The 27,051-nt window shown below is 34.9% G+C and overlaps 1 protein-coding gene across 1 annotated transcript in view; it reads left to right on the top strand.

The window, feature by feature from the left end:
- The window catches only part of LOC136041230 (structural maintenance of chromosomes protein 2-like), a 140,499-nt gene that overhangs the window by 50,233 nt on the left and 63,215 nt on the right, over positions 1-27,051 (top strand). The window contains exons 10-12 of the mRNA XM_065725819.1: positions 12,036-12,268; positions 18,713-18,991; positions 25,363-25,479. Coding sequence (XP_065581891.1) covers positions 12,036-12,268; positions 18,713-18,991; positions 25,363-25,479 — 629 coding nt within the window. The remainder of the gene's footprint in view (positions 1-12,035; positions 12,269-18,712; positions 18,992-25,362; positions 25,480-27,051) is intronic.

Below are 27,051 nucleotides of genomic sequence, written 5' to 3'. Positions count from 1 at the left end.
CCCATTTCTCTTTAACTGATTCTTCCATTTAGTTTTAGAACCGTTGCAAGATGAACAGCTATAAAAGTATTGGCCAAGAATGGTTTTATTAACCTAAAACGAAAGGTTGTTGTTCGATGACGGTCAGTTGATAGAAGGGCACAACAATGTGTGCAACCTGCGGCTATATATGACTCGACACGGGTAGCCTCAACAGACCAAGACACTGAAAGGATTGACATCTTTTTCTTGAGTTGATGGGTTGTGGTGACTACATTCTAAGACCGCACTGGCCATACATGATGTACGAAGCAAAGAAGAAGAAAAAATAACAACTGAAAAAACCAAATTTAAATAGGCAAGGAAAATGAGGGTAGTGTCAACCAGCGGAAAAAAGCAGAATGAAAATAAGCAGATATTTCGACAAGGACCTCCGCTAAATCTTCTTCAATACTAAAAAAAGAAAACAAACAAAATCTAACCTTTTGAAGTAAAACTCACGAGAGGAGAAAAGACACTGAATCAAAACCAGTCAGATTAAATGAAAGACGTTTCAGCAATTGGATTTGGCAAAAATTCTTTGCTTAGCAATAGATTTAGCTTGCCTGCAAACTTAATTTTTATTAGATATACGGACAGGTTGTCTTAAATTAGACTGAGAAAAATGTTGTCTGAATTACTTAATATTAAGTTATTATAAATTGGGCTTAAGGAAATATCTTCCGCATCTCTATTTATAGCAAAATCTCTATTTATATATTTTTTAAATCTCAATTAGCTCTCTAAAAGATTGCGGTAAGCCATTTACAGTAGATATTAAAGATGCCTCTTCAAAAAGAGCTAAATGAGCTAAATGATCAGGATTCTCAAAAATGTGGAGGGTCAAAGCAGAATCAAAGTTGTCGTTTTTGTTTTCATATCTCAGGGGATTATCTATTGAAGTTTTGTATTCATGCAATCATTCCCCTCAGCTGTTGATGGGCTCTACAAATGTAAAACTTCTCACATGAGTACAAGACTCTGTAGACCCCACTACCCAGTATAAGGTCAGTCTTATCCTTTCTGGAGTTGAATAAATGTTAAACTGAACTTCATTTGTGAAAGAAACAGAGAGGTTATTTTTTTTTTTAATTTCCCCAAGTTTGACGCTGAGTTTCGAGATATATGGTATAGTAGTAGGAGTTTCGTCTTCAGTTCCCGGATTAACTGAAGCAAGGGGGACGGGTTCACTTTTTTCCTGTGTGGTTTTGAAACCAACTGTTGTGGTTTTCCTGTGTGGTTGCCGTTCTTAGTGGTGGAGTAGTTTATCTAGTTGAATCTGACAACCAACAAGTATAAATAATTGCTCATAAAACTCCTATCAAAGTAGATACTACAAACACTCCGAATGCAAGACTAATATACGCACAACACCAGGTAGCAACAAATACCATAAGGGAAAGCTGAAAAGAGCTTTGAAGAAGATAATTTCTTAAACCACATTGGCCTGCCATAATGTAAAGAAGAAACTATCAAAAATGGGCTTTTTAAGGCCTAACGAAAATACTGAAAAAAAAAAAAAAAAAAAACAGCGAAAATTTCGAGAGGACAACCGCCTCTCTTCTTCAGGGCGAACAAAAAAAATATATTTAAGGAAAATTCCAAAAAAGATAAAGAAAAAACCAAAAGTAAACGCGGAAAGTCAATGTGAAAAAAAGCAAAACCAATGAAAAAAACAAAATTAAAAGATGAATAAAATTAAATAAAAGCCAAAATTGGAAGAATTAAAACCAAACACCCAACAACCGTAAAGCGAGTCATTCACCAATATCCGCGATTTGCACAAAATCCAAAAATTTCAGCTGCCACTGACGGGTACGAGTGAACAACTGACAAATAAAAGAAAATTTTATTCGCTCAGACAAACGAACCAGCAATGAAATAAGTTGGAGAACTATGTCATCTGATTTGTGATTTTAATAATTGCATTTTTCCCAGACACCCTTTGAGATCTAAGCAGTTGACGACGCGTTTGATTATGTGATTGCGAAGGTGATTCAAGGTTTATTTCAGGGATTACTAAATTATCGGCTTCTCTTTTGAGAAAACTGAAATATAACTTATTTATTCGTAAATCACCGGAATTTCGTTTCAAGCTAGACCTATCAATGAATCGATCAATCAATCAATTTATTAGTACTAAAAGAAAAACTATTACAAAAGTAAATCAGTTACTAGGCCCAAGAAGCTTTGCTTGTAATGTAATAAATCTCAACAGCTTCTATGAAGTGCTGGATGATACCTTTGTCATGTAAAATTAAGCTAGCGAAGAAATTTCTTCGTGTATGAAAGGGGCTGCTCCCTCCTCAACGCCCCGCTCTTTACGGTAAAGTTTGACTCTTTCTCACAGCTCTACTTTTTGAAACAATAAAAAACTTTAGCGTAAAGACCGAGGCGTTGAGGAGGGGACAACCCCTTTCATATACGGAATAATTTCTGTTCGTTTTAAGTTTTAATGTCGCTCCTTATTTGCAGTTAAAAAAAACTTGTTTTTTTTTATTTATTTTCTGAACGTTTTTGAATTAATGCATGTTTTGATTTTGGCTCACCGCACATAAAAAATTAAAACGAAATTTGCATATTAAGTTCTCTTGTCTCAGTTGCTTTCTCGTAGTTTTGATTGGACAATTTTGATAAAAAAATAGGGTGGGGGAGGAGACCTAGTTGCCCTCCAATTTTAGTTACTTGAAAGTGCAACTAGATTTTTTTTTTACGAACTTTTTTGTTAATAATAAACATAGGTACCTTACAAGTTAACTTACGTAACGAACTTGTATATTTGTGTATTTTTGTTACGTATATGAGGGGTTTCGCCCCCTCGTCAATGCCTCGCTCTTTACACTAAAGCTTGAATTTTGTCCCAAATCCTTAAGAATGACCCCTGAATCGCAAAGGCCGTAGAATAAATAGTTGAAATTATTAAAAAAGCTCTAGCGTAAAGAGCAAGGCATTGTGGAGGAGACGAACCCCCTTATATACGTAATATTTATGTTCTTTCTAAGTTTTAATGTTGCTCATTACTTCCAGTTAAAAAAATTATTTATTTTCTCATTTTTTTTTAAATAATGCTAGAAAATCCTGTACCCCTTCATGGAAATTCTCTTCCCTTATAATAAATAAGGGAATATAATAAATAATTATTTATAATATTATTTATAATAAATAAATATCCTTATAATATAAATAAATAATATATATATATTCCTTATTTATTTCATGATATAATTTCATGATATTTTATTTTATTTTCACTTATAATTTCATGGAAAGATCCTCCCACGTAACCACCTCTCCCGACCCTCACCCACCCAACGCGAAAAAGTCTGTATGCTTCATAATAACCATTACTATATGTAAATTACATAAAAAACTAGTTTTTGTTTTAACTGAAAGTAAGGAGCGACATTAAAACTTAAAACGAACAGAAATTACTCCGTATAAGAAATGGGTTGTCCCCTCCGCAATCCCTCACTCTTTACGGTAAAGCTTTTAATTATTTTAAAAAGCAGAATTGTGGCAAAGAGCCAAACTTTAGCGTAAAGAGCGAGGGATTGCGGAGGGTACAACCCATTTCATATACGGAGTAATTTCTGGGTACAACCCATTTCATATACGGAGTAATTTCTGTTCGTTTTAAGTTTTAATGTCGCTCCTTACTTTCAGTTTAAAAAACTAGTTTTTTTTATGTAATTTCTGAAAGTTTTTGAATTAATGCATGTTTGATTTTGGCTCTCCACACATAAATTATTAATATCAAATTTGCATATTAATTCCTTTTTTTTGGCTAAATGTCTTTCTCTTAGTTTTGATCAGACGATTTTGAGAAATAAGGGGTGGGGAAGGAGGCCTAGTTACCCAGCAATTTTTCGGTTTTTAATTTTTAATTTTCGGTAAAATTTTAATTTTGAACGAATGTTTTTATTAGTAAAAAATACACGTAACTTAAGAATTAACTTACGTAACAAACTTTTATATTCTTAAATTTTTATTATGTATATGAGGGCGTTTGTACCCTCGTTAATACCTCGCTCTTTACACTAAATCGTAAGTTTTGTTTCAATTCTTTAAGAATGACCCCTGAATCAGAAAGGCCGTAGAATAAATAGTTGAAATTACTAAGAATACTTTAGCATAAAGAGCGAGGTATTTATCTCATCCTTAATACCTCGCTCATTATGTTAAAGTATTTTTAGAACCCCTCATATGCGTAATAATCTCTGTTCGTTTTAAGTTTCAATGCTACTCCTTACTTTCAATTGAAAAAAACTTTTCCATGTTTATTTTTTCACTGTTTTTTTATAGTAATTTTAGAAAATCCTGCGCCCTTTTCATTGAATTTCTGTTCCCCCATGACATATTTCTCCAAGGAAAGATCCTCCCACATAGCCCCCTCCCCTCAACCCTACCCCCAAAACAAAAAAACCCCTGAAAACATCTGTACACTTCCCAATAACCATTATTATATGTAAACACTGGTCGAAGTTTGTAACTTGCAGCCCCTCCCCCAGGGACTGTGGGGGAGTAAGTCATTCCCAAAGACATAGTTATTATGGTTTTTGACTATGCGGAACAAAATGGCTATCTCAAAATTTTGATCCGTTCACTTTGGAGAAAAATTGAGCGTGGGAGGGGGCCTAGGTGCCCTCCAATTTTTTTGGTCACTTAAAAAGGGCACTAGAACTTTTCATTTCCGTTAGAATGAGCCCTCTTGCAACATTCTAGGACCACTTGGTCGATACGAAGACTCCTGGGGAAAAGAAAAAAAAAAAACAAAAAAAAAACAAACAAATAAACACGCACCCGTGATTTGTCTTCTGGCAAAAAAAATACGAAATTCCACATTTTTGTAGATATGAGCTTGAAATTTTTGCTATAGGGTTCTCTGATACGCCGAATGCGATGTTCTGATTTTCGTTAAGATTCTATGACTTTTAGGGGGTGTTTCTCCCTATTTTCCAAAATAAGAAAAATGTTCTCAGGCTCGTAACTTTTGATGACAAAGACTAAATTTGATGAAACTTATATATTTAAAATCATCATGAAAATCCGATTCTTTGGATGTATATTTTAGCATCAAAATTCCGTTTTTTAGAGTTTCGTTTACTATTGAGCCGGGTCGTTCGTTACCACGAAATGTTTGACAATAGTCAAAGTTTGTAACGTGTAACCCCTCCCCCGGGGACTGTTGGGGATTAAGTCGTTGCCAAAGAAATAGTTATTAAGTTTTCGACTGCGCTGAATAGAATGGCCATCTCGAAATTTTGATCCGGTGACCTTGGGAAAAAATGAGCATGGGAGGGGGGCCAAGGTGCCATCCGATTTTTTTGGTCGCTAAAAAGGGTACTAAAACTTTTAATTTCCGTTTAAATGATCCTTCTCACGACATTTTAGGATCACTGGATCGATACGATAACCCCTGGGAAAAAAACAAGAAACAAACGAACAATCAAATAAACACGCATGCATGATCAGTCTTCTGGCAAAAAATACAAAATTCCACAGTTTTATAGATAGGAGCTTGAAACTTCTACAGTAGGGTTCTCTGATACGCTGAATCTGATGGTGGTGATTTTCGTTAAGATTATATGACTTTTAGTGTTCACTTCCCCCTATTTTTTAAAATAAGGCAAATTTTCTCAGACTCGTAACTTTTTATGGGTAAAACTAAACTTGATGAAACTTATATATTTAAAATCAGCTTTAAAATGTGATTCATTTGATCGGAGGATAAATTTAATCCCAACTATATCAGACAAACCTATTCTTTCGAATCAGACATTTCTTTCAATTATAGCCCTTTGTAACAGAACTTCTTTTTATTTTCACTATGGAGGAATTTTTTTAAAGACAGAAATATGGGCTTCCAATGGGGGCCCCCTTTTACCAATAGAAGCAGATATCTCCATTAAAAACCTTGAAAAGCGATTTTGCCAATTCTTCGTAAACGTGAATTTTTGGTTCGTTTTAAAGATGATATTTTTTATTCGTGGGAGCATAGTGAAGAATCTTTGGGGTCTTTCCTTCACTTCCTTAACTCCTTGGATCCAAAACTCAAATTTACTCAGGAATTAAAGGTAGATAGGGGTTTTCAATTCTTGGATATCCTGGTGCACCCTAATGATACATATTTTGATTTTGGGGTCTACAGAAAACCTACACATAGTGACCGTTACTTGAATTATTCTCCTGATCATTCTCCCGTTGTGAAAAGAGGAGTGGTCACTTCCCTAGTTGATAGAACATTGCTGGTTTGTTCACCACGTTTCATGGATTCAGAGCTCGATCACCTTAGAGATGTTTCATTTTGGAATGGTTATCCAATTAGTTGAATAAATTCTGTGATTGAAAAACGTATTAAAAAATTATCAGATATTAACACAGCAAACAGAAATCAATAGCAAAATTCAGTTCATCTTGGTCACTCGTACGTAAAAGAGTCTCAAGGAAAGCAAAGGGTCTAGCACACAGGCCATAGACGAGTTACTTTGGATGATGTAACAAGAGAGAATAGCTCACCGTCTAGTTTCTGCATTCTAACCTAATCCTAAACATTCTATAATCACTGGAAAATAGTCACTATAATCACTGGAACTCTAGGAGAATGATCACCAGTTTATTAATAATCCCGGAATGATCTTGGGTAGTGAGTATAACATTAAGTGTTCATTTTTGCTAAAATTTTTAAATTTTGGATAGTGAACAGAGTCTACATTTGAACAGAGATACCGGTGATTTAAAAATAAATGGCTTATATTTCGGTTGTCTCAAAGAGAAGCCAATACTTTAATAACCACTGAAATAAACCTTGAATCACCTTTGCAATCACATAATCAAACGCGTCGTCAACTACTTAGATCTCAAAGGGTGTCTGCGAAAATGCAATTATTAAAATCAGAAATCAGATGGCATAGTTCTCCATCATCAACCACTTAAGTCTCAAAGGATATCTGCAAGGAATGCAATTATTAAAATTAGAATTCAGATGACAAAGTTCTCTAACTTATCTAAAGGCTAGCTCGTTGGTTTGAGTAAATGAATTTTTCTTTTATTTGTCAGTTGTTCGCTAGTATTCGTCGATTACAGTTCAAATTGTTGGATTTTGTGCAAATCGGGGATATTGGTGAATGACTCGCTTTATGTTTATTAGGTATTTGGTTTTAATTCTTCTTATTTTGGCTTTTATTGAATTTTATTCATCTTTTAATTTTATTCTTTCATTGTTTTTTTTTTGGTTTTGTTTTTCACATTGACTTTCCGCGTTTCTTTGGTTTTTTTTCCTTTGTCTTTTTTTGCATTTTCATAAAAATATATTTTTTGCTCTCGTTGAAGAATAGAGGCGGTTGTCACTCTCGAAATATTCGCTTTGTGTGTTTTTTCAGTATTTTTGTGTGGCCGTAAAAAAACCCATTTTTGATCGTTTGAGCTTTGACGAGCTTTGACAAATGGGATATTTACCAAGGGTTCAAAAAGAAGAATTTCCAAGGCTTGAGCCATCTTTGGAATCAATGTCGACGAATGGCATCTCGGTGTGATATATACTGTGATATATAGTGTTACTGTGTATCTTGGAGGCGTTTATTACCTGGTAGATGCGACATCCATATATGGCTCGGACATTGCCAAATGATCCAGTGTGATTGCTGTCCCGGAGTCGAGATACTTCTCTCCGTGTGAAGACGCTACCTCGTTATTGGTTCCGAAATCCCCTTTTAAGATTTCTCCAGAGAACGGAGAGCTGGAGGGTTCCTATCATCGCCTTTAATCTTTTTCACATTTGACGACATTATTGCAGAATTGCCATAATCTGGGCTAAAAGAAAATAATAATGGAATTCGAGAAACCATACCATCCTGTGTTGGTATAAAAACTGGGGCTACTACATTTGTACTAAAACACAGTCGAAGCTATTAAAACACAACTATAAAAGTCTGAAACACATAATACCTTCATAACATAGGGTTGCCAGCTTTCCGCCACCTGGTTTAAATCTTGTATTGTATATTGTATACCACACAGTTCCGCCACGAATGGGACTGCCCCTGCAACGCTTGCCACAGCCCCCGCAGCACTTGACACTGTTCCGCCACCCTTAGCACACTTTTGCCATGCTTGGCAAGTACCACCAAAGAGAAAGTGAGGATACACAAATTTCGGGTCAATTTGTACTTTTTAGATATGTTTCTATTCTAAGTATTAGATTTTTATAGAAATTTAACAGATTAATGACTTACCTTTAGGTTTCCATTATCTTTTTCTTTATAAAAGTGCTAAACAATAAAGTATTCATGTAAATATCAAGAAAAATATCCTCTTTCCGTGGATATGACAGACGAGGAAGTGCTAAATTGGTATAGAGATCACCTATACGGCAATTGATACTAATCAGATGAAAAAAGTAGCAAACTTGTCGACAAATATGAAACGTGTTTAAGGCTAATAAGGCACAGTGCCCGCCAAAAAGATCGGGACCTTCTTGTAGCGAAACCTAGCAATTTCCACTTAAGTCTCAGCAGATTGTGACATCCTGTTATGGTGATGTCTAGATTATTTTTTCGGTCATTCCGGATTCGTAGACAAAAAAAAAATCCTGTCTGTTTTTTTTTCTCATGATAGAAAGATAATTAGTTTTGCCAATCCTTGGATCTACAGCTTTTGGTGAGGAAGGATTCACAAGATGCTCTTTTTTCCTCATACGCTGGAAAGATTTTCAAAAATTAATGGCATCTACACTCTAATTAATATAATCTTTTTCTAAAAAAAAACGAAATAGAACTTCTCTTTAGCCCTTCAATTGGTCACGAAATAGTTTTATCTGGAAAACCTCATTCAAGACATGTTCCGCATTTGCCGACAAACTTTCAAATCTTGTAGGCTTATTTATTTTATTTCAATTCTGTTTATCTTTCTATCATGCCCAATAACAGTCTCGTAGGATAGTTTTTTTCATAATATAATCTGATTCAATTATTGTAGTTTCTTTTCCAAGTGGGTTTATGGAAATGCTATAATAATTGTAATAATTTATAATAATTTATTTATTTATTTAGTGATGACAAGAGCTTTTAAGTGTAGTATAGGAAAAGAGAAAAATGCACAAAAAAAAAGAAGAATAATATACAGTTTAGTGCTTTCGCTGTAAATACGATGAATGTCCTAAGATTGTAAATAAACCCCAGCGTGAAAGGAGCCTTCTCATCCAACATTGCACGGCGCATATCAAAAGCGGCAATCATACATTTTTCTTATTATATTTATTTTTTCCTTTTTTTTAAGTAATGCTAAACAATCCTGCGATCCCTTCATGGAAATTTTCTTCCCCCCATGACAAATTTCACCAAGGAAACTTCCCCCAACATATCCCCCTCTTCTCAACCCTTCCCCCAACCACAAACTCCCCCTGAAAACGTCTGTACACTTCCAAATAACCATTACTATATGTAAGCACTGGTCAAAGTTTGTAACTTGTAGCCCCTCTCACGGGAACAGTGGGGGAGTAAGTTTTTCCCGAAGACATAGTTATAAGGTTTTTCGACTACGCTGAATAAAATGGCTATCTCAGAATTTTGATCCGGTGCCTCTGGGAAAATAATTAGCGTGGGAGGGGGCCTAGTTGCCCTCCAATTTTTTGGTCACTTAAGAAGGGCACTAGAACTTTTCATTTCCATTAGAATGAGCCCTCTCGCAAGATTTTAGGACCACTGGGTCGATACGATCACCCCTGAGAAAAAAAAACAAACAAACAAATACAAAAAAATAAAACACGCATCCGTGATCTGCCTTCTGGCAAAAAATACAAAATTCCACATTTTTGTAGATAGGAGCTTGAAACTTCTATAGTAGGGTCCTCGAATGCGCTGAATCTGATGGTGTGATTTTCGTTAAGATGTTAGGACTTTTAGGGGTTGTTTCTCCCTATTTTCTAAATTAAAGCAAATTTCCTCAGGCTCGTAACTTTAGATGTGTAAGACTAAACTTGATGAAATTTATATATTAAAAATCACCATTATAATGCGATTCTTTTGATGTAGTTATTGGTATCAAAATTCCATTTTTTTAGAGTTTTAGTTACTATTGAGTTCGTTACCACGAACTGTTTGATATTTGGCAATCCGATATTTTGAATGAGAGAAAGCGTCTATTGTTATATCGTTTTGAAATTCGTTTTTTTCGTTTTAAATAGAGTTTGTGAATCCTTGATGCTTTAGAATGGATTGTTTGGATATGCGTTTGTATTTCCAAGCATTTGACAGTATTTTCCATTTTGGTGGGTATTTGCTTTTGATGCAAAACTTCTTTCTGGATTGTACTGAAATATTTCGATTAGGTTTATTTGCGAAAACAATCGCAGCTCAATGGCTAATTCTATGCTGCACTTCAAAACACAGTATTATATATTATTATACTTTGATTAAAAAAGGACACGAAAGAATTCTGGTAGTGATTTATTCGAGCACGGACATGCTCATCTAGTTTCAGTCTCATAAGGCTGTTTCTCTTTGGCTTATGGGGATTAAATGTCATTGTGAGCAGAACTTTTCAGTATTTTAATTTATATTGTGTATGTATGTAGACTTTATAACCCAGAAAAAAGGAAAAACAACAATGTGAGGTACAATGACAAAGAAATAAAAAAAAAGGAAACAAAAAGCCACACAAAAATGACTTCAAATAATATAAGCAAAAACACTGATTAAGTAACTTAGGAATGGAAAATGCAAAAGACGGTGAAAATCAGAAGTACAATTCAAAGTTCTCATACCTAAAGCTTCACTAAGACTTATATTACAAGTTTAGGTTCAATGGGGTTTATTATCAATTCAAAAAATAAACTACACATAATAACAATCCTTAGGTCCATTCCTGGCCGTCGATATCCTCAATTGCTTCCTTTTAAACATAACACGCAGCGTGGTCACTGCTCCTACTCTCAGAAACAACCTTACATCCCATTTTTTCCAACATAACTACCAAATATCCTCCTGCCTTTTTCACCTGGGGAAACCGCCTCATCATTATACCAAAGTAAAATAAATTTTTTAACTTTATCTTTATCTATTTATATTTAATGCATTATATGATTTTCTTTTACCATTATTTAACTAATCTTTTCAAATGCTAATAAATGATCTCTTGCTCTTCTTTTAAATGACGCGAGGGAGCTCCTGCCTCTCAGTTCTTCTGGGAACAGGTTCCATGACCTTGCACAAGTTATATTCGAAGCAAAATCTGATCGTACAGTCGGGGTGAAGGGTATTTGCAGGTTTGGTGATGATCGGGTATTTACATTATGCTGTCCCGAGATTGGCCGAAGTAATATTTTAAATGCAGACGGGGGTTCACCAGCTAGAAAGTTGCACACAAAGCTCAAGCATGACTGATGATGCAGCGACTCTATTGACAAATACTCTTCATTTTTCCAATTCATTTCGAAGATCGTTTATGAATCGAATTGAGCTTCTGCTGGTGAGATTTCAAAGTCGATTGCCAGGTCATTGCACAGTATTGTAAATGGGGTTTCATAAGAGCGTTGTATAGCAAGACCAGTATTTCCTGCAGAAAAGTGTTTTTTAGTTTCTCTATTATTCCGAGATATCTGCAGTTCTAGTGCTCAAATATGATGCAGGAATGACAGGTTCTCATCAAGCGGAACACCCAGGAATTTTGCAAAACGCTTTTCTGGCCGACAGATCACACCTCTTTACGTTTCGATACCACACACTTCCGGATGGACATTTATATTTAGACGCAAATATTTACTAATATTTATCATTTATTACATTTAACAACATGTTTAATGATATCTAATCTATAAATAGTAATATATTTAGATATTTTATAATATATCCAGATGTAATAATAATAATATTTGATAATTATATATTTAATATATTTACTAATATTATGTTTCATAATATTTATGATATATATATATATATATATATATATATATATATATATATATATATATATATATATATATATATATATATATATATATATTAAATGGTTCTATATAGAGCAAGAAGAAAAGGAGGCAGAAGAGAATTTGGCACTATGGAAAGACAAAGCGTCAAGAATAAATGAAAAATGGGCAGAAAAGGAACAAAGACTTGAAACTCTGAAATTGGAGATAGAAGAGCTGAAAAAGGTCACAGAAACGGCTGATGAACAGATCGCCGAATCCAAAAAGCTAATTGAAGAATTGAAAAATAACCTAGATGTGGCAAAACAAAAAGCAAAAGAACAAGAAGTAAGTTTAAGCAGTTATTTAAATTAGCGATATTCCAATTTGATTTTGACTCTGAACTAATCTTGACAGGCATTAATGCCCAAACTTTTGTTAAGATTCGTTTTGACAAAGTCTAGGTTCCAGGAATGAAGGGGTCCTCCTAAAAATATTAATTTTAAAAATTTCCCCCATTGTCCCTAAATCTAGAGAAAACCTGTTCATAGGAAACTAGTAAATTTTTACATAAATGCAGCAAATATATAAAACTAATTAACAAACCGTCCTGTCTCAGACAGCAGAACATCTAGTCGAGAATACTCTTTATGATAGGATCATGGATTTTTTTTTTCACATGTATTATAGTATTTAGCATAGTATAATGTACTGAACAATACTATGCTATATCGAATACTATGATATGCTCCCTATGACTGATTTGAGAATTATTTTATTTCTACGCATATAATATAGTGTATATAGTAGTATAGTACAGTGTATGACACTGTACTAGTTATGTACTAGTTATAATTGTTGAGGATTGGTTCTTTTTCTATACAGACTGAAAATAGGATATTATGGTATATTTGACACAAAAACCCACAGGGCCCTGGTTACCCCTACGGTTACAAAAAAAAGAAAACAACGTACAAAACCAATTAAAAGAATCAGTTAAACAATTAAACAAAAAGATTAAAACAAGAAATAACAATAGTATGAGAAAAATCATCACAGAATAACACTCGCCATGTGGATCATGCCCACACGTACAAATATGCCAGATTCCTAACACTAATAAAGCACCTATTCGCCACCATTTTACCCACAGCTCTTCCTCTCATTTACTCCAACAACCTCTTTTCTCACACCTCTGAATCCTTCACACTTTCCCAGATAATGCAACAAATGTTCCTCCCCTATACTCTTTATGGATAGTGACTGTCATTCAATAGGCTCTTGACAGCTTTCATATGTTGCTCTCCCCCACATCCTCTACATTGCAGACCTTTGGAAGATTCTTACAAATGTTGATAAATTGAAAATTCGCTCGACTTTCTTCCGTTTCGCAAAATACCTACTGAGATATCCAATTTGGACACATAATTCAAAGCTCATCAATAATCTTCATATAATAGATCCTACAATAGCCGTTGCTAAACTTATGGGGAAACACACAACCAAAACATTTCAAAACATGCTTTGAACCAACTCCTTCTACACCAGTTACATTGTCATACTTTTGGCTCTTTTGGTTTTGTCTTTATTTTCTCTTTGTAGTGCTCCTTAATTTTTTTTGTCTGAAAACAGGTTTTCAATAAATAATAATAATAATATAATGCGCCTGATGCCTGCTGTTTTCATGGTCTAGCCAAATCTCGAAACACATTTCTACGTCAGTGCTTGCTTTGAAATTATCTTAATTTTACTTTATTGTAATGGTTATATTCTAAAAGATTTAGAGGAATACTATACCTTAGATGATCTTAAATGAAATGTAATTATTAGTTGTATCGTAATTCCCTTCCCATGGATTTCTCACGGAATGACGAGAGGGGGGAGCGAGAGTTGGACAGAGACCTAGGGTCTGTGTGTCTTGGAGGATTAGGTTCAGTTATCTTGAAGTCGATACGCCGAGAGCAGAGTACTTGAAGAACAGCTTTGTTCGACGGTCTACTCCGATCTGAAATGTTCATCCTAAAAGTTTCTGTGTTGACTCCTTATTTCAACCGTATTTCAAACAGTAGGCTTTACAAAAAATGTGGTTCAGTTTCGGTTTCTAGGGCTATAATGAAAGAAAGGTTGAGATGGCTAGGGCACGTTCTGCGGATGAAGTATGACAGATTGTCGAAAATTATCCTTTTCGGCCAACCGTCTAGGGGTAAACGGAAAGCAGGTCGTCCGATGTTGGGGTGGGAGGATCTCATAACAAACATTTAAAGGAAATGGAAACTTCCTGGGAGGGTGTAAAGAGGGAGGCTTTGAATAGATTGGGATAGAGGAGGATCGTGCGTTGCTGTGTGGCCTCAGGCGTCTTGGTGCTGTGGTGAGTTGTTAGTATTAGTAGTAGTAAATGTTTGTTGCAAAGGCAAATCTTTGAGAATTTTCGAAAACACTTTTAAACTCCTTGAAAATGGTTATGGATGGAAATGAAGGGTGTACCATCGGAATCACCATGGTCGAAAATTCTGAACTGAGGGTTTTGTGTTCCCCATCTTGAAAAACAAGGAAAATCAATTCATCGCATAGGTAGTAGTGATATGTAATGTATCCTTCCTCTGCCAATGGTTGGCAAAGGACAGGGAAGTCCATTTTCTTACGAAAATTGAAGTACTTTAATCCTAGTACTAAAGTTGAGAGAACTTTTTTTAAGGTATTGTTGTGGAATACGGGCCTGTCATTTTCAAATTCTAATCTAAATTCAGCTGTGAGAAATTTAAATCCTTCTTGATAATGAAGTGGATATAAAATTACTGCAATCAGATATTTTACATGAAAATATCATAATTTGAATGTTTATTTAATCATTTAATTAAAATAATTATTTAATATAGCTTTTATTTGATTATTCTAATCATTTTTTAACTATTTAAGGATGATATATTAAATATTTTGTCTTTATTTTTGTTTTTGAATTTTTTTTTAATATTATGAAAGATGGCATATTTAATATTTTTATTAGCTTTTTATAAAAGACTTGTTGATACCAATTTTGTACATTTACTAAATTTATGAAATGTATTTAGATATCCTTTTAAATTTTCAAGTATTGTTTGAATTATTGCAATTATTATTGTTACAGGTGGACCCACAAAACTGAGTCGAGGCTCAGGTCACAAAGGTTTTATTGCCTCACCCTCCTCCCAAAAACAACACCAAAAGCTGCTGGACTATTGTAAACCCCTCGGTCGTGGTGTTTTTAAGTAAAGCTTGCTTTGTCCCCCTTTTAGAAGAGCTTTCCTTGATAGTGTCAAAGTGTCCACCATTACTTTTTCCATCGTGACACCCCCCCCCACCGCCTTCGTACCGTCTTTGATAGGTATGATTTGCCCCTTAAAAAGAGAGGAGAGTCTCCACCACTGGCCAGCAATCAGTGGTATGGGGCACTTGATCCTCAGAACTGGTACGAGGAAGGAAACTTTCTCACACTTTTTCATTTACCAGTCTTGCGCCAAAAAGAATACGCAGACAAAAAAGCACTTGGCTTTTTATTGACTTTACAAATTACTCGTAAAACGTGCTTGGAGAATGCTTTTATTTTGAGGAAAAAACTGTTTAAGTAGTTACTTTTAGTGTTGGAAATTGTGTTATATTTATAAATATTGTAAATATCTATATTTTGTGATACTCCAGTCATGTATATAAATTTTTGTTGCACACTTTTACTTTTTTTTTAACCGAAATCATTCGTTGAGAGTAATATCCCAATACGATCTCTATGGAAGTCAATGCACAAAACCAATCAACAATTTATAAATCACATCGTTAAGTGACAACTATTGGTTCAATCTAGCTTAAATCATCTCGTCTTTTAAATGGTCCTGACGAAACGATCCTGAGGAAAGTCCTATCTTGGTGAAAGTCCATGCTCAAAATCACTCAACAAGCTATAAATCACAACCTTATCTGACAACTATGTGTTCACTTTAGCTGGTATTCTATTATCTCTTAAATGGACCTGATTAAAGCCTGATCCTGATGAGATTCCGATCCTGATAAAATTCCATGCTCAAAATCACTCAACAAGCTATAAATCACAACCTTATCTGACAACTATGTGTTCACTTTAGCTGGTATTCTATTATCTCTTAAATGGACCTGATTAAAGCCTGATCCTGATGAGATTCCGATCCTGATAAAAGTCCATGCTCAAAATCACTCAACAAGCTATAAATCACAACCTTATCTGACAACTATGTGTTCACTTTAGCTGGTATTCTATTATCTCTTAAATGGACCTGATTAAAGCCTGATCCTGATGAGATTCCGATCCTGATAAAAGTCCATGCTCAAAATCACTCAACAAGCTATAAATCACAACCTTATCTGACAACTATGTGTTCACTTTAGCTGGTATTCTATTATCTCTTAAATGGACCTGATTAAAGCCTGATCCTGATGAGATTCCGATCCTGATAAAAGTCCATGCTCTAAACCACTCAACAAGTTATAAATCACAACATTATGTGACAACTGTTTGTTAACTCTAGCTGATGTCATCTTATCTCTTAAATGGTCCTGATTAAAGCTCAATTCTGATGAAAGGCTGATCCTGATAAAAGCCCATGCTTAAAATCACTCTCAACAACTCATGAAACACAACATCAAATCTCAGTAACTCATAAATCACAACATTATGTGATAATTGTTTGTTCAGTCTAGCTGAAATTCTTTCATTTCTTACATAGTCCTGACGAAACTATCCTGATAAAAGTCCGATCCTGATAAAAGTCCATGCTTAAAATCACTCAACAACTCATGCAACACAAAATCACATCTCAGAAACTCATAAATCACAACATTATGTGATAATTGTTTGTTCAGTCTAGCTGAAATCCTTTCATTTCTTACATGGCCTTGACGAAACTATCCTGATGAAAGTCCGATCCTGATAAAAGTCTATGCTTAAAATCACTCAACAACTCATGCAACACAAAATCACATCTCAGAAACTCATAAATCACAACATTATGTGATAATTGTTTGTTCAGTCTAGCTGAAATCCTTTCATTTCTTACATGGTCCTGACGAAACTATCCTGATGAAAGTCCGATCCTGATAAAAGTCCATGCTTAAAATCACTCAACAACTCATGCAACACAAAATCACATCTCAGAAACTCATAAATCACAACATTATGTGATAATTGTTTGTTCAGTCTAGCTGAAATCCTTTCATTTCTTGCATGGTCCTGACGAAACTATCCTGATGAAAGTCCGATCCTGATAAAAGTCCATACTCAAAATCACTCAACAATTTATGAACCACAACATTATGTGACAACTATTTGTTCAATCTAGCTGAAATCCTCTCATCTCTTAAATGGTTTCTACAACTGTTTTAGCCCCACTTTAAATCTTTCACAAGCCATTGCCGCTCCTGTCTAATTTTTCTTGATTATTGTTCCTAAGAGAGTACAAGAAAAGGAAGGGGGAATTTTTTTTGTTTCTTTTTCTGTTTCTTTCCTATTCCTGCTGTTAAACAAAGTTCTGATCCGACATTTGGTTAGTTTCACATAGAAATAAATTTGTCTGGTTGTAATGTTGACGACTTTTTACGGTGTAAGACAGTGATATTTTGTTCTGTGTTTAGTTTACTTTCACACTGTTTTCATTTATTCAATTTAAGTATTATTTAGTTGAGTTTAGTTTATTCAGAGTTTAGTTTATTCCTGTACAATTATAGTTTAATCAGTTCCAGTTTGTTTAATTTGGTTTTACTGTATTCACAGTTTATTTTGTTTTTTACACAGTTCTGGTTTATCAAGTTTTGTTTCTGTTTATTTAGTTTAGTTTCAGTTATCTGGTTTAGTCTTAGTTGATTTAGTTTAGTTTATCTGAAAGAAAATCGGAGTCGCATTAATTTTTTAAGTTTTTTACGGCAAAGTTAATTTCTTATTGTAAGTTCATGTTCTGAGTTTATTTACTTTTCTATTCCTTCGACTTTATCCAATACTTCTTGGCAACTTTCCATTTAACACTATTTTATTTTATTTTTATTTACATCTATTTCAATTAAAAGAAAGCAGAATGAATTTTCTAACTTTGAAGATTATAGAACGGTTAGCTAAATAAACTAGAAATATTTAATACAATCGAATAGTTTGGGCATATGGCCCGAATAGAGTGCTAAGTCCCCTCCGTGAAAAATAAAAATTACTATCGCCTACATTATATTCCCTCATCTGAACGGTTGGGCGTATGTAGACGAACTTATTTAATGATGCTTGTGCCACTGTGCTATAAACCTCCGTTCGAAAAAGAAGCTATCAAACTATCACCCCTCCCCCACAAAGGTAGAAAAAGGAGGGGAATCATTCTTTAGCAGATTTAAACTTTGGGAATACTATTCGTATTTTTATTATATATGTGAATTTTTTTATGCATAAATTTATATTTCTAAGTTGGTTCTGAAGGGGTATGGTTGTTTAAATTAATTTTTTCGCATTGGCTGTAAAAGGATGGTGTCACCTTTTTGTCTTTTATTTTTGATTTTGTGCCGTGTCTGTGGAGTCCCTTATCGACCGATTTGTTTTTGTTAATTGCGGTAGATGACACTAGCTCGTTTTTTCTTTTTTATATTTTTTCCCTCACCTTGTTTTTCCGGCCATGGAGCCCACAAGGCGGGAACTACTATTTTCGTGTTTTTTTTTGTTATTTGACTTATATTACTAATAAACGAACTTATTTCTTATTTGTATTTAAACGAACATTTCACCCTAATCGTCCTTAAGTAATATTCTTCTTTTAGGTGGTCGTCAAAGAGAAACAAGACAGAGTAAAAGCACAAAAAGACCTTATCAGTAAAAGCAACGCAGAAATAACCAAGAAGACGAATAAGATTGAACAACTGAAGAAGAAAATCTCTGAACATCAACTACAAATTAAACAATTGGATTTGAAGCTATCGAAGCACAATTCTGATGTAAGGGACGCTGAGATTCGAGTTAATGAGATGATGAAGAAATATGATTTTATTAACGAAGATAGGCAGTTCTTTGGACAGCCAGATTCACAATATGATTTCAGGGTGAGTTTTTTTTTTATTTATTTATTTTTTTTTATTATTTGCGACTATATTAGCAAACATAGGTAGTTCTTTGGGCAGCCAGGCTCACGATATGATTTTAGTGTGAGTTTTTTTTTTATATTAGCGATTATGTTAGCAAAGATAGACAGCTCTCTGGGCAGCCAAAGTCACAATATGATTTCAGGGCGAGATTGTTTTTATTTTTTATTATTTTTTTTTTTTAGCGGTTTTATTAGTGAAGATAGGCAGTTCTTTGGGCAGTCAGACTCATAATATGATTTCGGAGTGATTTTTTTTTAATTAACTGTTTTATTAGCGAAGATAGGCAGTTCTTTGGGCAGCGAAACTCACAATAAGATTTCAGGTTTTTTTTTTTTTTTTTTTTTTTTTTTTTTTTTTTTTTTTTTTTTTTTTTTTTTTTTTTTTTTTTTTTTTTTTTTTTTTTTTAGTGAAGATAGACAGTTCTTTGGGCAGTCAGACTCTCAACATGATTTCAGGGTGAGTTTTTATGGCACTTGGTATGTAACAAGTGACGTTAGCAATCGCAAGTTCTGTTGGTGTGTCTGTCGGTCCCGATTTTGCTAGTTTAGGCACTGCCAGATAAGCTAGGACTATTAAATTGGCAGGCGCATCAGGGAACAGACCAGATTAAATTAGAAATGGTCGTTTCCCCTGTTCAACCATCTGGGGGGGGGGAGTGGAGGACGGTTAATTCGGAAAAATTAGAAAAAATGAGGTATTTTTAACTTACGAACGGGTGATCGGACCTTAATGAAATTTTATATTTAGAAGGATATTGTGTCTCAGAGATTTTATTTTAAATCCTGATCGGATCCAGTGACATTGGGGGCAGTCGGAGGGGGAAACCGTAAATCTTGGAAAACGCTTAGAGTGGAGAGATCGGGATGAAACTTGGTGGGTAGAATAAGCAAATGTCGTAGATACGTGATTGACGTAACCGGACTGGATCCGCTCTTTTTGGAGGATTTAGGGGGGGGGGGGGTCCAGTGCTTTGGCGAGTTCGGTGCTTCTGGACGTGCTAGGACGATGAAAATTGGTAGGCGTGTCAGGGACCTGCACAAATTGACTTGATAAAGTCGTTCGCCCCGATTCGACCACCTGTGGGGCTGAAGGAGAGGAAAAATTAGAGAAAATGAGGTGTTTTTAACTGACGAGTGGGAGATCAGATCTTGATGAATTTTGATATTTAGAAGGATCTCGTGTCTCAGAGCTCTTATTTTCACGGCATTAAGCCTCTGATTTTCCCTTTAAATTAATCTATTGATTCTTAGAATTTTGCTAGAGCTCATGCCATATGAGCTCTTGGCTCTTCCGACCTCGTCACAAGTGCCATATGAGCTCTTGGCTTTCTTTTATTTTTTTTTAATTTTTATTAGCGGTTTTATTAGCGAAGATAGGCAGTTCTTTGAGTTGCCAGACTCATTATATATTTCAGGGAGATGTTTTTATTAGCAATTTTCTTAGCAACGGTAGGCATTTCTTTGGAGAGCCAGACTCACAATATGATTGCAGGGTGGGGTTCATTTAATACTTTTATTAGCGATTATATTAGCAAAGATAGCCAGTTCTTCGGGCAGCCAGACTCAGAATATGACTTCAGAGTGATTTTTTTTTATTAGCAGTTTTGTTAGAGAAGGTAGGCAGTACTTTGGGCAGCCAGACTCACAATGTGATTTAAAGGTGAGTTTTTTCTGAAGTTCTATCATAGAAAAGTTAGTTATTATGTTATTATAAACAGGGATGCGTAATTAATTGTTGCATGAGTTGGTCAATTTAGCGATTACACCTACCGTTAGGGCATTCGTTTTGGGCCAGAATGGAACAAAAACGAGCCAAGACACAATATCCCCGTTACCTAGTAGTCGAAATTCACACATCACTGAGATTGCATAACATATTACCAAGATCAAGCACATGTGCAGAAAATGTTATGGGAGGGCAATAATAAAAAGGGAGAGGGACAATAATAAAAACTAAAATTTCTTTGATAATTTGAATAAGAAGTTCCCAGAATTTCGAGAAATTTTTCGATTTCGGGATGGGGTCGACTCTGAGTCCCTCCCTTGCTTTAGTAAAAAAAAACAACAGGTAAAATAATGGGGAATTAATCTAATACAGTGATTTTTTTTAAGCCTTAAAAGAATATTTCGGCTGTATATCCAAGGGCCGTCCTCAGAAAACCACAATAAAACTAAAATAAGACTCACAGTAGAATGCCATCGTTGAAACTAAAAATCAAAAACTAGAACTGTCCCAGAATCGTTGCTTCAAGGAAGTTTGAGGAAGTTGATGTTGTTATCGTGGAAAGGCAGTATCGTGGATCGTGGAAAGTCTTCGTCGTTATTTAGTCTTTACCAAGATTGCTGCTTTTTCCACCGTAGACCTTGTATACCCCTATTTAGAGATGAGAATAAAAATTTAGGAGCAGATATTTTGATAAAAAATACTGCCCAGAAATACCGAAATTTTGCCGAAGCCGAAAAACTTGTACCCGAGATTGCGGAAATCAGGGTTTGGTTTGCAGGTATTGTCAGCAAGAATTTCCAGGAATATAATTGGGATGCCCAAATTGGAGACTACAGAAAAAGTACCCACGATGTCCAGTAAAAAAGTGATATACGTATGAAACACAAAATGGAACCAAGAACGTAGAACTGATCTTCAATAATTCTGAGAAATCACTGAGAATGCGGAAGATGGTGCCGAAATTAAAAGAAAAGTAGCCGAGATTTCCAGTAAAAATTTGTTTGTATAGATATTCTCGTTTATTTTATTAGTGCGGGATACACTTTACCGGCACCCTAACACGTATTAAGTTAATTAGTCTTAGGGTTAATCGAGCTGGCAAGAACAGCAGTGTACAAGCGTAACCTAGATAAACAGTTTTGATGTAGGTATTTTTTCGGACACCACACTGCCTTTCTATGACGAACAAACAAAGAACAGCAGTGTACAAGCGTAACCTAGATAAACAGTTTTGATGTAGGTATTTTTTCGGACACCACACTGCCTTTCTATGACGAACAAACAAAGAACAGCAGTGTACAAGCGTAACCTAGATAAACAGTTTTGATGTAGGTATTTTTTCGGACACCACACTGCCTTTCTATGACGAACAAACAAAGTTTGAATAGGGATGAGTTTTATTAGGTAGTGAAAGACAGATACAAGAAATTCCGGATATTTTGACCACATACATCAGTGATCATCATCAGCATATAAACTAAAGTATTACAATTAAAACACACCATATTTTTTTTTGTATAAATATACTTTGTTTAAATTGTAATACTTTAGTTTATATGCTGATGATGATCACTGATGTATGTGGTCGAAATTTCCAGAATTTCTTGTATCTGTTTTTCTCTGTCTAATAAAAGGACTTATGCCTCTTTGAACTTTGTTTTTTTCGACAGTTATGATTCTATTACGTTTATTCTTTACCGTGAAATTTTGATTTGATTTGGATAGAATTTAATTAACAAACGCAAAATTGCATGCAAGCACGCAATTCTTCCATCAACGTTATTCTGTCTGCTTATGCGATTATTTGAGTTCAATTTTAGTTGTCCCAACGCTTCTACAAAAGAGGGAGCAAAAATTTACTTCTTAACTAAATATATAAATAACTAAATGACTAAAATAACTAAAATATATAAATAATCCATGTATAACAGAAGAGCAAGAACAAATAAGAAAAATAAAATCCTAATAGCTAAACTTACAACAACTATGGGCATATTGGCAAGAAACATGGTAACAGGAATCTTGATTGGCTCTTTGGTTTTTCCGTCGGAAATTCTAAGCCAGTAAATTTTAAGTAGTTAGTTGTTCGTTCCTTTTTACTGGCTTAAAATTTCACGCTGAAGAACCAATAAGGGTTTTCAGTCTTTTTAATGGCTCAAACAGGAGAGGTATGCTATACCTAAGTTTTGTTTTATGCAACGTTACCTCGCTTGGAATTCATTTTTTCGAAAACATACCCCCCCCCCCTAAGATTAAGCCTTCTTCGGACCGTTCCCAAGTTTACTCCTTCCTCGTCTCCCGTTTGTTGCTCTATCTCCAAATAGAAACAAATCTTTGTCCGCTTCATTACGGAAAAAGAGAAACATATATCCGCTAGTTTCCTTCTTTGGTTAATTGTTAAGTTTTGTGTTTGTTCGCTTGTCCCCTCCCCCCGTTTTTGTCCCTTTTGAGTAAAAAAATATTTACCTGGGCTTCTTTTTTGTCTGTTTTATTGAGTTTTCCTGTTTTTAATTTTTTAACTTGTCATGACTTAGATTAATTAGCCGCTTAATTATGCCATAAGGTATTTGCGTTCAAAGTTACTGTACTCTATAGATGATATCACTAGTATCATTACTACTACCTTTAACACTCATACCACGTAATTTCTGCAACCTTGAGTAGCAGACGTTGACATGGCCTTGAGATGACATTATTCGGAAATGCGATTTTATTGGTGAGAAGAGACAGTTCTTTAGACGGACAGACTCATAGTATTATTACAAGTTATTTTTGACTCTTTAATTTTGGTTTAGGATGTTAGACTTTAGATGGTGGAGTTGTGGCGTTCGATTTTGTTGATAGAAGAGCTTTAGCGAAGGTCTTATCCTTGTATGGTATACCAGACAAAAACATTAAAGTGGTTAGTGCTGTGTACGAAAATAACACTGCTGCGGTTAAGATAGGAAATGAGGTTAGCAACTGATTTCGTTGTCTGAAGCATGGGCGCTCCGAAAAGTGTAGGAAGATTTGCTAGATCTTTTCCACAGAAATCCCTATGAATTCTTCTAGGTACTTGTCTGACTGACCGTATTTCAAACAATAGGCTGTATGAAAAGTTTCTAGTTTTCTAGGGCTATAATGAGAGAAAGGTTGAGATGGCTAGGGCACGCTCTGCTGATGAAGGATGACAGATTACCGAAGATTGTCCTATTCGGTCAACCGTTTAGTGGCTAAACGGAAAGCAGGTTGTCCGCGCTTGGGGTAGGGAAATTTCATAAAGAAAGACTTAAAGAAAGTGGGAACTTCCTGGGAGGGTGTAAAGAGGTAGGCTTTGAATAGATTGGGATAGAGGAGGAGCATGCGTAGCTGTGTTGGCCTTAGGCGGCTAGATGTTGCGATGAGTTGTTAGTTGGAGTAACAGTAGGTTGAGTTAACTGAAAGAAAAAGTGATTGACTAAGGCTTTGTATCCAATTAGTCAATCAAAGTAGTGCCTCCGATTCCTGGATCTGTCTCGGATTCCTGGATGCAAGCCTGGTGCTGCAAGACAGAGAGAGTTCGTGCATTTTCTTTATTTTGTTGAAATTGTGAATTCAATTCTTCAAACGGCGAATTTTCCAGTAATTTTTTTTTGTTAAAAATTGTACCTAATCTGCTCTTTTACTCAAGAGATTGTGCTTTAGTTGCATTTCCTCTTTTATGACTGCGCCATCTCATTCCAGTCATCTCTCTTGTTCACTTTCCTGGATTAAATATGAATCTCTCCTTCAGAGGGGTTGACAGCTTCAGGTCCGGCGGGGTAACTCAGTTCAACATTACTTAAGGATATGGATCAAGAAGATCCATAAGAATCGGCAAAGTTTTTAAAATAAGGCTTCGTGGGAAGGAGCCAAAGAAATATGCATTAATGAATCAGGATATAATTTTTTTTTCTTTATATTTTATCAGTAACTAAGTCATGCTGAGCTATACAAACTCCTCAGAATCTAAAAAAAACTGCCATCGTGATATTGGATTTAGTATTGGTTTTATCATAAAGAGCTGGCATGTTTTCAATTTAATTGTCTAGTTCTTCCAAAAAATGTGCTCTGAATCCCATGTATTGATTCGTCTTTTTTTTACTTAAACTTTTTTTGTGCGTAGTTTGTTGGACTCGGTCTCAATTCTAGTCATTGACGGAGTTCGTAATGTGAAGAAAATTGACACTCGGTTTGAGACAGAGTCAAGCGTGTATATTCCGCCATATGCTTGTGACTAGTCTTAGGCGAAATGCTTACTTTTTGCCTACTCCTCGGCTACTAAAGCCTACATCGCCTAAGGGAGAGGAGGTTTATCGTCTTATTTGCAGGAGGTGACAATTCACGGAAATGTAGGGAGAGTTGGAGGTGGGGGTGTTGAATATATTTAGGCTTGTCACAAAATCGGCTCTTTCATGGTTTAAGACTCTAGTTCTGGTTTAACTTTCCTAGTTTCAAGTGGTTTATACTTTTAAATATCTGTATTGTTGCTGTAGCCCGTAAGAGCTAAACAGATCATAAGCCATCTGGAGGATACCACCTAACCAGTATTGTTACTGGGTAAAATGAAATGAGATGCATTGACACTAGCCTTTCTTTTGTTCTAGGGTATCAACCATTCAGATTTGCAGAAACGAGTGGCTTCATTGCAGGAGCAATCGACAAAGTTAAGTCGCAATGTGAATGCTCGAGCTATGACTATGCTTGGACAAGCTGAAGAAGAGGTAACTTTTCATCTCTCATTTTCTTTATTATTAACTCATTGCTAATTTTCAAATTTGAATTCGTCGTAAACTTGTTTGCCACAAAGCTCCCACAAAAATCCTATTTACTGTGAGAAATCTGCCATATACAAACTAAAGTATGAACAAGTATTAGAACAGTTTTAGCTTTGTTTTCGAATTAAATTAAAAAAAAAACAAGTTTTTTCAACTGAAAGTAAGGATTAACATTAAAACTTGGAACGAGCAGAAATTATTACGTCTATTTTATGAGGGGGTTCGTCTTTTCAGATTTTATCTAATTTTTATTATCTAACATAATATTGTATAGGTATTATAATATAGTATAGTATACTGTCGAATTTTTATTTGTTTTTTTCTCCCCTTCCACTTTTTATCGAAGCGTAAAAAAGTTTGGAAGCAGCCCATTCAATTGAAGATCAGGGGTTTCAAATACTATTTTAAGAATCAAAAGGGATTAAAGGACAGCCAACCCCCCACGTGCCCTTTTGTGTTAATCTCTTTTCTCGTGACCCCCAAAGGCATTCTTTCAAAATTTTGAAGGGTCTATTCTACTCAGAATGGTCAAAAAGTCCAATAAATATGTTTCGGGGAATGACATAATCCCCACGGTCCTTGAAGCAAGGGTTGTAAATTATGCAAATTGCTAATTGTTTACTGATTGTTTTATAGTGGGAAAGGGGAGCATGACTAAGAACCTTTTAAAGGATTCTTGTATTTTCATTACATTAAATTAAAAGAAGTTTACATTATTTATTTTGCGCTTTTAATCATAACCCTGCCTGTCCTTAGCCTTTTTTTTTTAGTTTAGTACCCTGTATAGCCGAAATTTGATTGTACTGGTAAGGTCTTTTACTAGCTCCGTGGAGTTGTACACTCCCCCCTCCCTTAAGAGGTGTTCTCCCCTAATTTTTGCTTTTATGGTGTCTCGTTTTTAAATTTTTCTTTCTTGATTGTGTTTCCATCACTACCCTTCTTATAATTGGATAACTCTTCAGCCTATATATCGATCACTACACCATTTGTTTTTCTTTTAGTTTCTTTTAGTTTCTTTCACTACTCCTTTTAGTTTCGTGGCAATTGATTTTGTCAAAATATCTCAGATTTAAGATAAATGTTGGCTCCTATTTTATAATGTTCCTGAAGACCTATCAAGATAATGGAAACAATATTGCCAATCAATCCTTAAAAACGTGTTTCCTTGGAAAATAATTAGCAATAGAAACAACTTGACCACAAGGAGGTATTACTTTTGTTGTTTGGACTACCATTCATGGTAGAAGTATTATAGAAAAGAAGAGCGCGTTATTTCTTTTTGTGATGGAATAGATAATGTTTTCCTAGGGAAAAGAAAATTAATAAAAGCCCAAATGATTCTGGATATCTAATGTACTACCCACGAAAGAAGCGTTAATAGTTGGTTTACTATAATAGTAAATAGTAAAAAATGAAACAGTAAATTCCCATTTTTCTCCACGAAAGAAGCGTTAATAGTTAAAAGTAAATAAGTGTTACTATTAAAGATGTTAATAATAAAGTGGAGGGGGGTCGCCC

This window comes from Artemia franciscana, unplaced genomic scaffold, assembly GCF_032884065.1.
Source record: "Artemia franciscana unplaced genomic scaffold, ASM3288406v1 PGA_scaffold_1180, whole genome shotgun sequence".
In the NCBI taxonomy this organism is placed as follows: domain Eukaryota; kingdom Metazoa; phylum Arthropoda; class Branchiopoda; order Anostraca; family Artemiidae; genus Artemia; species Artemia franciscana.
The sequence above is the reverse complement of the archived record's forward strand: the minus strand, read 5'-3'. Positions and strand labels throughout refer to the sequence as shown.